The 13301-nt window shown below is 48.8% G+C and overlaps 1 protein-coding gene across 1 annotated transcript; it reads right to left on the bottom strand.

Moving 5' to 3' along the window:
• Positions 1–4963: 4963 nt before the first annotated feature.
• On the bottom strand, positions 4964–13189 carry SLC35C2 (solute carrier family 35 member C2). The gene is made up of 9 exons (XM_059827351.1): positions 13073–13189; positions 12849–12999; positions 11461–11524; positions 11167–11239; positions 10819–10987; positions 10445–10528; positions 9925–10100; positions 9086–9215; positions 4964–8943 (listed from the first exon to the last, which is right to left on the bottom strand). Exons 1-9 carry the CDS (start codon positions 13187–13189, stop codon positions 8822–8824), a joined length of 1086 nt encoding a protein of 361 aa, XP_059683334.1. The 3' UTR covers positions 4964–8821.
• Between the last annotated feature and the right edge of the window lie 112 nt (positions 13190–13301).

The raw sequence follows: 13301 nt of genomic DNA, 5'->3' as shown, positions 1-13301 counted from the left end.
TTGGCTGCATCATCTTTCCTAATGCAAAGCAAGACAAACAGTTCACCCCCCAAATATGACTCCCCAAGCAACTGCAGGACACAGAACCTCTCAGGTTAGCATGACTCCAGAAAAGTGAGCCATTTCCAAGTACAGGGTGCAGACTAGGAGCAAAGATTCTTTCAACTTCCTTGAAAGAGACCCAAGGCTATGAATATTAAAACCTGCATACCCCAATCATGAAAAAAAAAATAAAATAGAGCCTCAGTGCATAAGCAGGGGTATAGAGTTAGGGGCAGTTATTTGCCACTGCAAAGATCGCAGATGAATGTGAGCCCTTTACACCCCAGGTTGGGTGGCAACCAGCCTTCCAGCCGTTTGAACCCCGAGCTCCCCTTTCCCCACCTCACTAGGCAGTGACCACAAGCCACGTAATAAAACTACAGAGATATTCAGCTGAAACAAGAAATGAAGCACAGGTTGAGACAGCCCTACTGCTGAGCACCAGGCCCTGTGCTGCTGCTCTGCTTTGCTGCTCCTGTGTGTTTTGGAGCCAGGCTGGCTTTCTCACAGTAAGCTTGCTGACGATACCTTGTTTGCTGGGTAGAGGACCGGAGGAGTGCAGAGGGGTTTGCAGGGACATTTTCTCCTTGTCCTCAGGATGTTTACTGTATTGAAATTTCAGCAGGAAGCCAAGCGTCTGTTCTTCAAATGAAGAAGTCTCCCAGGGGAATGGGTGGGGGGGCAAAATCGTCACACTGTAAACACCTGGTCTTACAGGCAAGAACAGAGTTTGCGGAAGGATTGCAGCACCTCTGAGATTCATTCAGCTTTGCTTCCGCTGGTTAATTAGTTCAAACACCATCAATATTCAATCACAGCCCTCTATTTCCTGTGTATGGCTGTGTGTCAGTGTGTGCACGTGGGCCCGCACAGATGGGGGAAGGCCTGCACAGTATGAACATACATGTGTGTGCTCTCCCTGGCAAAGGGTCTCGTGTGTCCGTGCTGCTGCATGCACATGCAGGTCTCCCCAACACTGCAGCACTCAAGAGTGGTTCCAGCATATTCAGGCTTCACACTCTTCCTTTGAGGAACGGGGACAGAACCAAACTGTGCCACACGATTGACTGTACAAAAAACTACTTCTCCCATCCCCTAAAGTGGCCCCTGACTCGGGGATCATCAGAAAACAGTCTGCACGACCAGTGAGCTTCATCACTCCTCTCAGAAGACTGCAGAGACCACACTGTGGCACAGGCAAAGAGACTTCTTAAAGGCAGGAGACCTCACAGCCCTGTGCCTGCACACAGGGCTACGTTTACCCAGTGCTTCCAATCCCAATCCCACTGCATCAGTCCAAATCTGAAACAGCTTCAGCAATGACAAGAGACCTTGACTACCTCTGTACAAGGCCAAAGAGGTACACAGCCACCCAGGGTTATTTCCAGAGGCAAACAGGATCCTACCGATGCTCCCAGCTCCCACCCCCCACTACTATCCCCTCTGTACTTCGATCCTGTCTCCTCAGTAGACTCCAGCCCTACCTCTTCATGCCTAGCATCTGCACTTCACTGCTATCGCTACAAGATTGTGCCTTCTCATTTTATTTATGGCATTACTGCAGCACTCCTGTCTCCTTTAAGTCCTCCTTTAAGTCCTTCATCCTTGCCCCTTTTTCTGTTTCTGGCATTTTCAGTGCACAGTAGAGATTTTTCCTTATAGGAAAGAGCGTGGGCAGGGGTTCTTTCTTCGTTTCATTAAATGTTAGTGCCCATTCAAGTGAGACAGACAGTGTTCAGCAGACAAGCTGTGCTGCTTCTTTAACTCTCTGCTGCACTACCCTGCACTAGCATACACTCCCACCCCACCTCTCCTGAGCTTGCCCACAACTCTGCCACATTCCCTAGAAGTCACCCTGCATCCTAGTCCCGGCTCCTGAGTGAGACCACATCCAGGTGCAGGGTGACTCAGCTTGAGGGCAGGACTACAATTTCAACAAAAGTGAGGATGAGGCCCACCAACTTCCTTCATAGACCTATTCCAGGAATTGACCCTAGAAGGTAGGTAGTGACCTCTCACCTAGGACCCATCCCTTCAACCCCTGCGGCTTCTGGGGAGGGGAACCAGGGAATACGTGGACAAAAAGGAGCCCCACACCATGCCCCAGTGGAGTTGCCTAGAGAGGAACAGTGCCATTTTCCCAAAGAATCACAAAGCTTTTACCCCTTCCTTCTTACCATGCTGCTTCTGCATGGACCCCTGCCGAAGCCTTTTTACTTTGTTCACTGATCTCCTACACTAAACCCGCTGCTTGCACTAGCTGAGCCTGCAAAATCAGGTACACCTAACTGCAAGCAATCAAGATTTGCTCTGAGAGCTCCAGGGCAGAGCTGGAGTACCAAGACTTCTCAGGCTCTCAGGGAGTCAGTCCCAGGAAGAGGGCACTCAGGAGAGCATCAGGCCCTTCAAAAGGAAGAGCATCCCTATCAGCTTCATGGTGGATTCAAATGGGCTCTCCTGCAGCTCTCCATACAGCCAGTGCTTCCACTTTGTTTCTAAAGCATTTCTTGCTGAGAGCAAGTACTAAACCAGTCAAGAACAAAGTGCTCTGCCCTGCACCATATGACACTCTCCGCTAGAAGTCCTCACCAGGTGAGCCTCAGAGCCAACACAGCTGAGGCCCGGTGAAGCTCTGGAGTACAGAGCCTTGCAGACACAGCAGTCAGTGAAAGTAAAAGCAGAGTGGAACAAACAGCAGGGAAGGTCAAAAAGTGGTAGGAAAGCATTCATCACCGACGCTTCATCCCTAACTTGTTGCTTTTGCAAATGTAGGGAACAGAAGTGCTTCTGGAAGGCTCAGAGGTGCAATGGATAGGGGAAGAGAGCTGAGAAAGACAGCTCTGACCACAGCTGTGCCTCACTGCTTTCAAGTCAGTCTTTGTCCATTTCCCCAAAGTACCAACACTGCTTCCCCATTTTGTCATCTCTTTGCCTCACCTCTGCATCCCTTTTAATCAGAGCCTTGAAATTTGTAATGGAGAACCGGTCTCATGTCACTCACTGAGTTCCACTCACCACAAATCGCAGGACTTGCCCATCTTCCATCATGGTGCTCCTGCCAGTGCTGAAGGAGTGATGCAGAGCAGACAGACAGCGTGGATGCGGGTGAACAAAAGCGGAGCAAGCAGATCTTGGACCAAGAACAGCAATGCTGGCACAGGGGGCATGGGGAACGTACACCCTGTGCTCCCTCCCTTGCAAAGTTTAGGCTCTCACCAGAAGCTGTTACAAAAGCAAGATAAACCCACAAACAATGCGATCCTTTCATTTTCCTTCTATGTTTCCCAGGCAACACCAAGCACTCAACAGTTCAGAGTGCAAAAGCCCCCTCTGTTTGGTCAGTTAATGGCAGGAAGATGAAGAGACTTAAGAGGCTGAAGAGACTTGTTTGGTAACCCCCAGTCAGGCACCTGCAGCAATGACATTTATACCCAACACTACACTGTTTTTAAATGCAAATTTCTATGCTGGAGCTCTGAAACTCCAACGAAGGAGGTGCATTTCCATTCTTAAATTACAGATCTACAGCTACCCCTGCACACATGGTTGGGAGTGCCTGACAGCACCATGAAGGTAGGTGCACGTAGATCTCAGCAGGAATGCTCCAGGCTAGAGAAAGCAATTTAGATCCAAAACTGCTGCTCAGACAAACATGCTGATGCACAGATGCTGAAAGAACCCCCAGCTGTGGCAGAGAGGCCTCAGTAGACCATCAAAATTGGCCAAGCTGCATGGTTCCCAGTAGGACTCCAAGAAGATCCTCTCTTCAACCAAAGGGCAGGACCATGTCTTTAATGCATAGATGGCCACATGTTTAGCATTCCTGCTTTGGTCACTTGTGGAATGAGGTGCTGAAGAGTAAACAGTGTCTATTCTCACCTCTTTGTAGCATACTGGGGCTGGCCCATGAGCCTTCACCTCACAGAGATCTGACTCAAGGCTAGTACACAGATGGACCTCTGCTTGTCATACAATTCTTGATCTAGCTGTTCGAGTAGAAGCTAAAGGAACAGAATTCAGTGGCTAAATTGTATGCAAGGTGACTTGAAGACTCCTAGCGCTAGAAGACTCCCAAAGCTATCAGGGCTCAAGAAGAAATTGCATTTTCCAATTATGCCCACACAGGGTCTTGTGCCTTCTCTCTCTGATGAGTTATCATGCAAATTTTTCCATGCCTCAAATGAGTCCTGAAGATGCTATGAAACAGCTGCCCCTTCCCACCTTATTCTAGCAAGGCTGACTGAATCTAGACTTTGTGATTCTAACATTCTGGAGCTTTGGCCAGCAGGAAACATGCTGTCCCAAATGATCTTATTAAATCAATGTGCCGTTTCATCTGAATGGTAGGAGTAGTTCTAGCATAAAACAAACAAAAGGACTTTCAAAGCAGTAGAAAAGCCATGTACACATTAAATTAATCTCCCACAGGTATGCAGGAAAGTGTAACTTCTTCAGGTTCCCCATCAGGATATCTGTGCCCAGATTTTCCAAACAGAACAGTTATTTAGAGTCTAACCATCCTTTGGATATGTTGATTCTAAGTTCTGTATCTTGGCCAGTTTTGCAGGAACAGCTCTTCACTGCTAGTTCCTTGTATGCTATCCCTTACGGCCCAAGAAGTTTATCACGAGATATTTGATGCAGACTACTAACCATCCTTTCTACATTCTTCTTCCCGAACATCTGCTATTGAACTCATCAGCTACATCTAGCAATTAACCTGGTACCCAACACCATTAATTTACAAACATACCCCACAAAATCTAAAACATCCATAAATACAGACATCTAGTTGTTTTTTTTTTTTTTTTCTTTACATCACCTAGAATAGGGAGATCAGACTGTCAGTGTATGTTCTTTCTCCTTTCTTTTTATGAAAAGAATGCAGAAACCAATCCTCAGGAATAAAAAACCCCAAACAAAATGTTTTTACATTTTAATTATTTTAAAGCACATCATAATTTAAAATCCCGACTCTAACTGCAAAGGCAACGACCCAGAGTCCCTGCCCCTGCAAGGTCTTAAGCTCCACCACCCACAGGGTAGAACAAAAAGATAAAGGGTGGAATTGAGAGGATGGGAAGTATCACTGCAGTTTTTGGAAAGCCTTAAAGCATTCTCCCTCCTGGGATTCCCAAGTCCTGTCACCTCTGCTCCATAGCCTGTGCAGAAGCATCTACCATGCTGAGCAGAAGTATTAAACGTGACTATCGGTATCTGCTGGGGTGATGTAGCACTTTCATTTTACACATATTGCAGTAGGAATAAGAGGGATATTGGGGACACAGCTACCTGTTCAGCCATGTCACCTCTTGGGTCCAGGACACAGCAGGTGCTTGGTCAGAAAGAACCACATTTACACACGGTCTAATTAACATTTGATTCGTTTGACACTTGGTCTGCTCTAGTCCTGACCTTCTGATTGGATTTTGGGGATAAAGGCAGAGTCCCAGGTAAAGCCTTCAAATTGGTGACAGCACTGCTGCTGCCAGCAGTCCTGCCAGACAAAACATTTTAAAGAAGAGGTCCCCACAGGAGCTACTGGGTGCTTACTGGCAGCTACAAAGCAGCTTCCTTCCTGCACTACTCCTAAAAGAAGTTGGGACATACAAAGTCAAGTGTTGGAGGGATGAAGGGAGAGAGGAGTGGCAAAAATATGGACCCTGCCTGTTCTGCACGCAAGCAGTCATAGCATGTCAACTCTATCTCGGTGAGGTTCCTGCAGAGAGAACTGCACAGGGAAAAGTCATATAAAGACTGCAAAACAGCAATGCTTTCCCAGAAGCAGAGGACCTTGTGGATTAGAGTTCCAGGCAGGACCACCTTCAGCAAGTCCCAACCTGCCACTGAGTGAAAAACCTTTCCATCCCAGCACTGCAGACCCAGAAAAGCAGAAGTACTTCAGCATGAGCTGGATTAGTGTCTCCCTGCTGTGTGCTCATCACAGAAGCACCTGCAGAATATGCCCTACCATGAACCCCCTTGCACTGCAAGATCCCTACCTGGATTTATAAGGCTGGGGGGAAAACGTCTTCCTCCACTGAATCTCAAGGGGAAATTAAGTATTAATTATCACCAAGCTCTGCACAAGGGCTTTTAAAATTCATGGGCAGGAATAGGACAGAGGTCCTCTGCCATTCCTGTCTGGATACTAGAAGGAACTAGAATAGGATTCTTTCCAAGACAGATGAATGATGCCCAGTCAGTCTCACAAGCAAACCGGACTGACTACCTGTACCATATGCTGTGGCAAAATCAGGAAGCAGTAGACAGTTTTATGTTCTTATTTCCAGGTTTCTCTTATCTTTATCTCTGAAAAGAACAAAATTTTACTGAACAAGGAAACAGGTATCTACCTAGCCTCACTGGAAGCAAGCAGCTGGCAACTTTCCAGGGAAGGGTGCAGAACTAACTGCCTGTCCCAAAAGCTGTTCTGAGCACACTTCACTGGAGTCAACGACAGTGTCATACTTGTTGCCAAAAAGAAAAAGTTGTGTCTAGATCAGAAGTGCTAAGTGTGGACACCAGGTTCTAGGGCATCCCCTCTATCTTGAAGAGGAAATGAGACTGGAAACAACAGACTACAGGGTTCCACAGTTCACAAGCACTTGCACTGGCACAATCAGATTTCATCGTCAGTCACCGTATGTAGTGCAAATCCTGGTCTGTGAACAAAGTCACCTTTACCTTGGATTTACGGGGACCTGAAATCCCAGTCTGAGAGTTACACAGTAGAAGGATGCCCGAGGTCCAGTTCTAGGAGAGCGGAAAGTGAAATGCAAAGAGCAGCTGTGATATTGCTAAACACAGATCACATGCAGAAAGCATCACTGCCCCACATCAAGTACAGAGTATTTAGCACTTGAGGCTTATACCAATCAGTAGGGTAAACAGGGTGGATCCTGCTGGAAGCATCACAAGTCCCAGCTACTGGAAAATCCAGCTAGGGACAGACCAAGCCATTCTCAGCTCCAGGCATCCTACTTGATGCAGAAGATCCCTTGGTGTGCCAGCCTGGCCTGGAACTGCTGGTTCAGTACCTTTACGTGAGGTAGTTGCACCACCTGCTGTCTGCTCCTAAGCAAGTTACCAGTGTCTATTAGAACATCATTAAAGGTGATCATTATTAACAAAAGTTTCCTTCTTCAGAACCAGAGAAGTGGTGGATTCCCCAACACTGAACACTTCTAAGATTCAGCTGGACAGGGTGCTAGGCCATCTTTTCTGGACTGTGCTTTTGCCAAGAAAGGTTGGACCAGATGATCCTTGAGGTCCCTTCCAACCTGCTATTCTACAATTCTATGATTCAGTTTTTTCCAGTACATACTCTTGATTAAAGTCATCAAGAAAGATTTCATATCTGAAAACTATGAAGCAAGATCAACATAGGGACAGTCCAGTCAAAATGGTTCAGGTTCTCCAACAGAATATGAGAAGTTCACTTTAATAGCCAGCTCCTCTCAGGAGAAAGATCGCACCATTATCCCTTTGGGAAGCTCTCTCAAGTTTTTTCCACTCCAAAAACTCCAAAAGCTAGCATCAAACAAAACTTTAAAAGAGGCAAAAATTCTGCCATGCAAAAAACCAGCCACCTGCCCAACACCACTTGTGGCTTAGCAGAAAGGAAAAAGACACATCCTAAATCCTGCACCATTCCCCTTTCCTGGGCAAGGCTGCACCACTAAGTGATCCAATCAAATGGGGCAAAGAGATAAGATTCCGACAAAAAGCCACAATACTGAAAGTCTTCTTAGGATATGGTGTCTTGTTCACGCATGAAGGCAGACAAGTCAGTATGCTCTCTTGGCTGACACAAATATGACAGGTTGCAGGAGGATCACCTAGTCCTAGAGATCAAGGATCCTGTTCGTGGGCAAGTATTTTATGTGCCAGGCCTCAAAAAATAATTGGGCATCCAGCAGCAAGGTCAGTGTGGGTCTAAAAAGAAAGTTCAGAAGACAAATGACCTCTGCTTGATGAAGCATAGCTGCGTAATGTGCAGGCAAAAGGGAATCACAAAAACAGTTTATTTAAAAAACAAAAAATTCCCCCTCAAATACCCACATACTTTCTGATAAGCTTATTGCTCAAGCTAGATCTCCTGCGATACTGCTCTCTCTCCCCTCGGCCTGTAGGGCCAGAAGTACTCATGCATCCCTGTCCTTCCTCCAACCAACATAATTTGGCTATGGTCAATTGGTCCCAAATACCAGCATTTAATTCTCTCCTTACTAGGCACACAGAACATGGAGGTCACCAGGCACAAAGGATCCTTCTAACTGGGTCAAGTCTACGGATTTATATATAGTCATCTGCTCACACCAAGATGGGAGTTCCTACTTAGCAGAACCATAAAGTATGGGAAGGTTTATCTACCCTTCTCTTTTGAAGCCAAAGCCTAAACAACACTAACATCATCCCTGAACCACTCAGCCTGCAGTCCAGACATGTCCACACTCATTCTACAGCTCATGGTCTACACTCTCAACATACAGCCTTGAGGATTCCCTAACAAGCCTTCCATAGCATTTCCCAGTCTCACCACACCATTCCACTGAACCAGGGTTTGTCTTCCAAGTTTGCTCTCTGTGAAAGGGATATTGCCTGTTTCTTGTGCAGCATCTAAAGATCCACACTGCATTAGAACAGCAGGACTCTCTCACCAGGCCCTGGCTCTCCTTTGGGTGGTCACAGACAGAGACTCTTGGAACTTCCTCCTAGATAGCTGTCAAGCAGGTTTGGTAAGAACAGAGCAGGGGGCTTTGTGCTTCATGTCCAGTCAGTGTTGTTGTAGGGTTTCAACATCCTCTTCTTCCTCTTCACCATGTTCAGCGTGGTGCAGTAGCAGCTCCAGGTCAGGGTCAGAGCTGGCCTCTTTGTGTAGCTTCAGTGCTTTTTCACCTGCATGCAGACAGCCCATTTAGTGACAAACTCTCTGAAGTACCCATCAAACCTGGCATTGGCAAGGAGCTCGAACTAGACACAGCTCCTAGTGACGCTATGAGAATGCCTACCGAGAAACAGGGATTTAAAACAGAATCACCTTTGGAATTCATGGCTTTGAGAATGACATGAAGGGAGATTCCTGACAGACAGACAGCAAAGCCCAGCCAGTTCAAGAGACTGAGGCGGTCTCCCAGCAAACGTGTAGCGAGGAATAAAATGCAGATTTCCTGTGGAAACAAAAAACATGACAAGTGGCAGGGCAGGACCTGAGGAGATATGCATGAGACGTTTTACAGCTGAAGCCTAGATCAAGATGCCAGGCTCCTAATTTCCATCAGCACATTCTTCCATATGCAGAGAGTTCTAAAAGTAGTTTCTAGAAACAGAACGACCTGTTAAACTGGGATGTGGGATTTTAAGTCCTCTGACTGCATAGCTTGGCTACATGGCAATCCTGTGACTTCCAGATCAGACAAATTTCACATGTCACCATTCAGCTCAAAAGTATGTGTGCTGGATTCCTCAAAGGGGGGGAGAATGTGCCAAACTAGGTTAAAGAGATAGCTCAAACCAGTGGTTTGTTCGTATCCAAGTCTGAGGCAAGAGCATGACCTTCTTACCTACCCCTCCTCCCTCCCTCCCTCCCACACCATCCATTTCTCATGAGGCCCACACGTTTTAGTCTATCCCAGATCCCACCAGACTTTGGATCTTAATGGTGTTTTTTTATAGAACAGCCACTGGTCTCTGCCCCTTGCTGCCAGGGACCAAGGGACTTCACTGCAGAGACTGCAAGGCAAAGCATCAAGCTCCTGTGCAAGAACAGAAATAACAGGAGATGATTTCTAAGGCTCTAAGAAAGTTCCCACCACAGGAGGCCCACTAGGGATGACTCAGTATTTGCCTTCTAGTATTAGCACAGGAACGATGCCTTACCTTAAAAATGCCAGCAATTGAAAGGGTGAGGCTAGATGTTCTGGAAACCAAGAGGAACTCAGAAAAGCCTAGACCAAAGGCAAGAATTCCACCCAAGAACAGCTTCCCTACCAGAGAGAACAGCATTCCTGCTTCATGGAAATGGAAGAGCTTCTCTGATATGGACAAAGGCAGGCCTAGGAACAAGACAGTGAGTAGCAGAGTACCTTTCCCAACTCCCAGGACTCCTCACAAAAAGATGGGGGCAGGCTGCTCACATTCCAATATCAGGAGGATGTGGAGCCAGTTCTTCATTGCCCTTACTTCCACTAAGTGTGGCAGGCTACTATTCCTATGCACTCTTTAATGTTCTGCCAGCATAAGGTATACCTGGGTCCTTATAATACCAGGTCTCTAACTACTTTGTAAAGTTCATAACTGTTCACTTATCTAAATAAATCATGTCAAACAACAAACTGCTAAGCAATCTCACCAATCACTCTATAAAGCGATCCCTGCTTTCTCTAATTAACTCACGCACCCTCAAACACCGCAAAGAGTGGGAAGAGCCCCAGGAACATGAGCGGCTGCAGGTGAAACATGATATCAATGGGGTTCTGGAGCCCTGAAAGAGGAGAATCAATAACAGACCAGGTAGCAACAAGCCAGGGAATAACATAGCTCCTACAGCCTTTATTAGTACCATTCCTAGACATACACCTTATTTGTAATGCCCACGATTGTGCTGCTGCAGAGGCCAAGCCACCTTCATTACCCATCAACTGATAACCCCTGCCCCAGGTTTCAAACACTGTCCCTTACACAAGACGTTTTGTTTCTGCAGCAAGGGCTACCACCTCCTTATTCCCCTCCCCATTACCAGCACCACCACCCACTTCCTAACATCCTACATACCCAGTTCAGCCTTCTGCATAAGTATCTGCGTGAGAGTCCAGCGAATACCCCCAAGGAAAGAGGCACACAGCACCAGCACGAACCCCTGTGCATTGAACTGTGTGGACTTGTAGGTGAACATGAAGAGCCCCCCAGCGATGAGCAGAACCACCAGCAGCAATGCCACCCTCTGGAGGAGAGCAAACACAAAGTCACTACAGACTCCTGGAACTGAGGAGAGACAGACACCTCCTCTCTTTCAGATTCATCCACATAACCGCATTCTTCCTCTACTTACGTGTTTCTTGTACTGCCTATTTCCCTGGGCCTGACCTTCTCCCTCCCTAAAGCATTGCGTGGGACCCTTACCACTTCCTCCAGCTTGAAGAGCAGTGAAAAAAGCAGGATGAAGAGAATGGCAGAGGATTTGGTCATCGTGTAGCTGTAAGGACCAAAACACAGTCAGTCTCCTCCGATGTAGTCCTTCCCAGCAAAGTACTATTAGGAGCCAGATCACCCACTTCTACATTGCCACCAGCAAGCTATCACAGACCCTGCATGCCAGCCCCACCAAGCCATACACCCATTCAAGAAACTGACCCTGACAAAGCACTTTCTAAACCCCACCGGAGGACTCCCAGGGAAGATGGTGTTTGTACTCACAGGGAGACAGTGACGTATAGGAAGCTCCAGTTACTCAGCCCAATATCCAAGGAAGTTGACAGAGCTAAAGAATCAAAGAAAAAATCCTGAAGTTAACTGTCTTCCACTACATAAAAAACAAAACCAAAAACCTACTACTTGACTACAAATACACAGAGCAGAGCCAGAAAAAACCCCACGTTTTCCTCAGGTTAACTCTTCAGTACCGCCATAGCTCAGATATCCTCAGCTCTTTATGTTCCTGTTCTGTTCCCTGTGATTTAAGTTGGGCTCAGCACTGCGCTCACTGAACATACACTACACAAAAGCATAGAAATAACCTTTGCCCTCTCTGTGACTGAAAGCCATCACAGATTTGCGCAAAGTCTTTTTGGAACGTATCAGAGCACGATAACCAGTAAGTATGAGGGACACTGCAAGAAGGCCAAAGAAGCAAGTCTGGCAACAATCCTCAGCACACACCCTTCATCCTAGGGCAGCTCTTGTTAGTCTATTCTCCCTTGTGTATAAGCTTCCTACCACAGGAAACAGTTTTACTGATCCAGTGGCATGCTATACTGAAAGGCAGTATTGCTACAGATGTGGAGAAAGCATTTTTCCAGAAACCGTGGGGCACGTTATGTAAGGTATTGCAAACCTTGCCAGAGGTCTTAGACCAGATGCTGTTCTGTGGGAAACAGTATGACGATGCCTGAACCAACATAATATACAGCCAAAGAACTGCTGAAGTAGCTAGACTTCTGTGCTCCGAGTAGGAGCTTCGCTCCTTGGTCTCAGCTAGAGTAGTTTTTGGGTGTCATGTGCGATGAACTTCTGGATCATAAAGACCAGGTTCCAACCAGAGAAAGCTCCTGAAATAACATAAACGCAGGGCTTGACACCAACGTTGAGAAAAAATAACTTGCAGAGACACCTTATGGAGGCACTGTACAAGATTCCCGCTGTGCGTTCTCATGTGCCAGTCGCTCCTTCAGAAAAATACGACCAGTGTGGCCCCTCCGTATCCTAACTAGCTTTTGTTACGACCGACACAGATAGCACGCCTGAAGCTAAAGCTCCGAGTAACGCCCGCCGCTACCCCGCACCGGGCAAGGAAGCGCAGGGGCCGCCCTCAGTGCTGGGCACCCGCCGGGGCGCCGCCTGCCCCGCGGGAGGCGGCAGACGTCCCGCCCGGGCCCTGAAGACCCCCCCGGGCCGCGGCCCGAGAGCCGCGCTCAAACGCGGCTCCGAAGAGGCCCGAGCGGGCGCCACAGCGGCGCGGGCACCCCCAACGCCCGCTCAGCGCCCCGCGCCCGCTCCTCCGCCCCGCCGGCCGACCCCATCGCCGCGCCGGCCCCGGCCCCCTTCCCCGCCAAAGGCGGGGCCTCCGCCCCGCCGCCCGGCCGTACCTGCGGGAGCCGCCCGGCGCAGGCAGTCGGCCCAGGAGAGAGCCGCCCGCGGCCGCCCGGAGCGGCAGCGCGCCAGGGCGCGGGCGAGCGCCGAGAGGCCGAAGATGAGGAGGAGGTGCAGCAGGGTCACGAGCAGCGGGAAGGGGAAGCTCTGCGGGACCGACAGCCGCCGTCACCGCCGCCGCCCGCCCGCCGCCGCCCCGCGCCGCCCCGCCGCCCCGCACCTTCATGAGCCACTTGTTGTAGAAGGTGATGCCGATGGAGAAGCCGTAGTAGAGGAGCACCAGCGGCGCCGCCAGCGCCGCCCGCCCCAGCGCCGCGCTGCCCGCCCCCGCCGCCATGCGCCCCGGCTGCCCGCCGCCGGCGCCGCGACGGGGGAGGTGGGGCGCCTGCGAGGGGGCCGCGGCGGGGGAGGCGGCGCGGAGCGGGCGCTCTGCTGAGGGGCCGGGCCGG

This window comes from Gavia stellata, chromosome 20 (assembly GCF_030936135.1).
Source record: "Gavia stellata isolate bGavSte3 chromosome 20, bGavSte3.hap2, whole genome shotgun sequence".
Taxonomy (NCBI): Eukaryota; Metazoa; Chordata; class Aves; order Gaviiformes; family Gaviidae; genus Gavia; species Gavia stellata.
The sequence above is the reverse complement of the archived record's forward strand: the minus strand, read 5'-3'. Positions and strand labels throughout refer to the sequence as shown.

Excerpts from the sequence above, each read along its gene's own strand:
- SLC35C2 (XM_059827351.1), bottom strand. The coding sequence starts at position 13,189 with ATGGCGGCGGGGGCGGGCAGCGCGGCGCTGGGGCGGGCGGCGCTGGCG. Across the intron at positions 11,525-12,848 it reads GCGCCGGGCGGCTCCCGCAG|CTCTGTCAACTTCCTTGGAT; the intron begins GTACGGCCGGGC and ends TTGATTCTTTAG. Across the intron at positions 10,988-11,166 it reads TCTTCAAGCTGGAGGAAGTG|AGGGTGGCATTGCTGCTGGT; the intron begins GTAAGGGTCCCA and ends GCTCTCCTCCAG.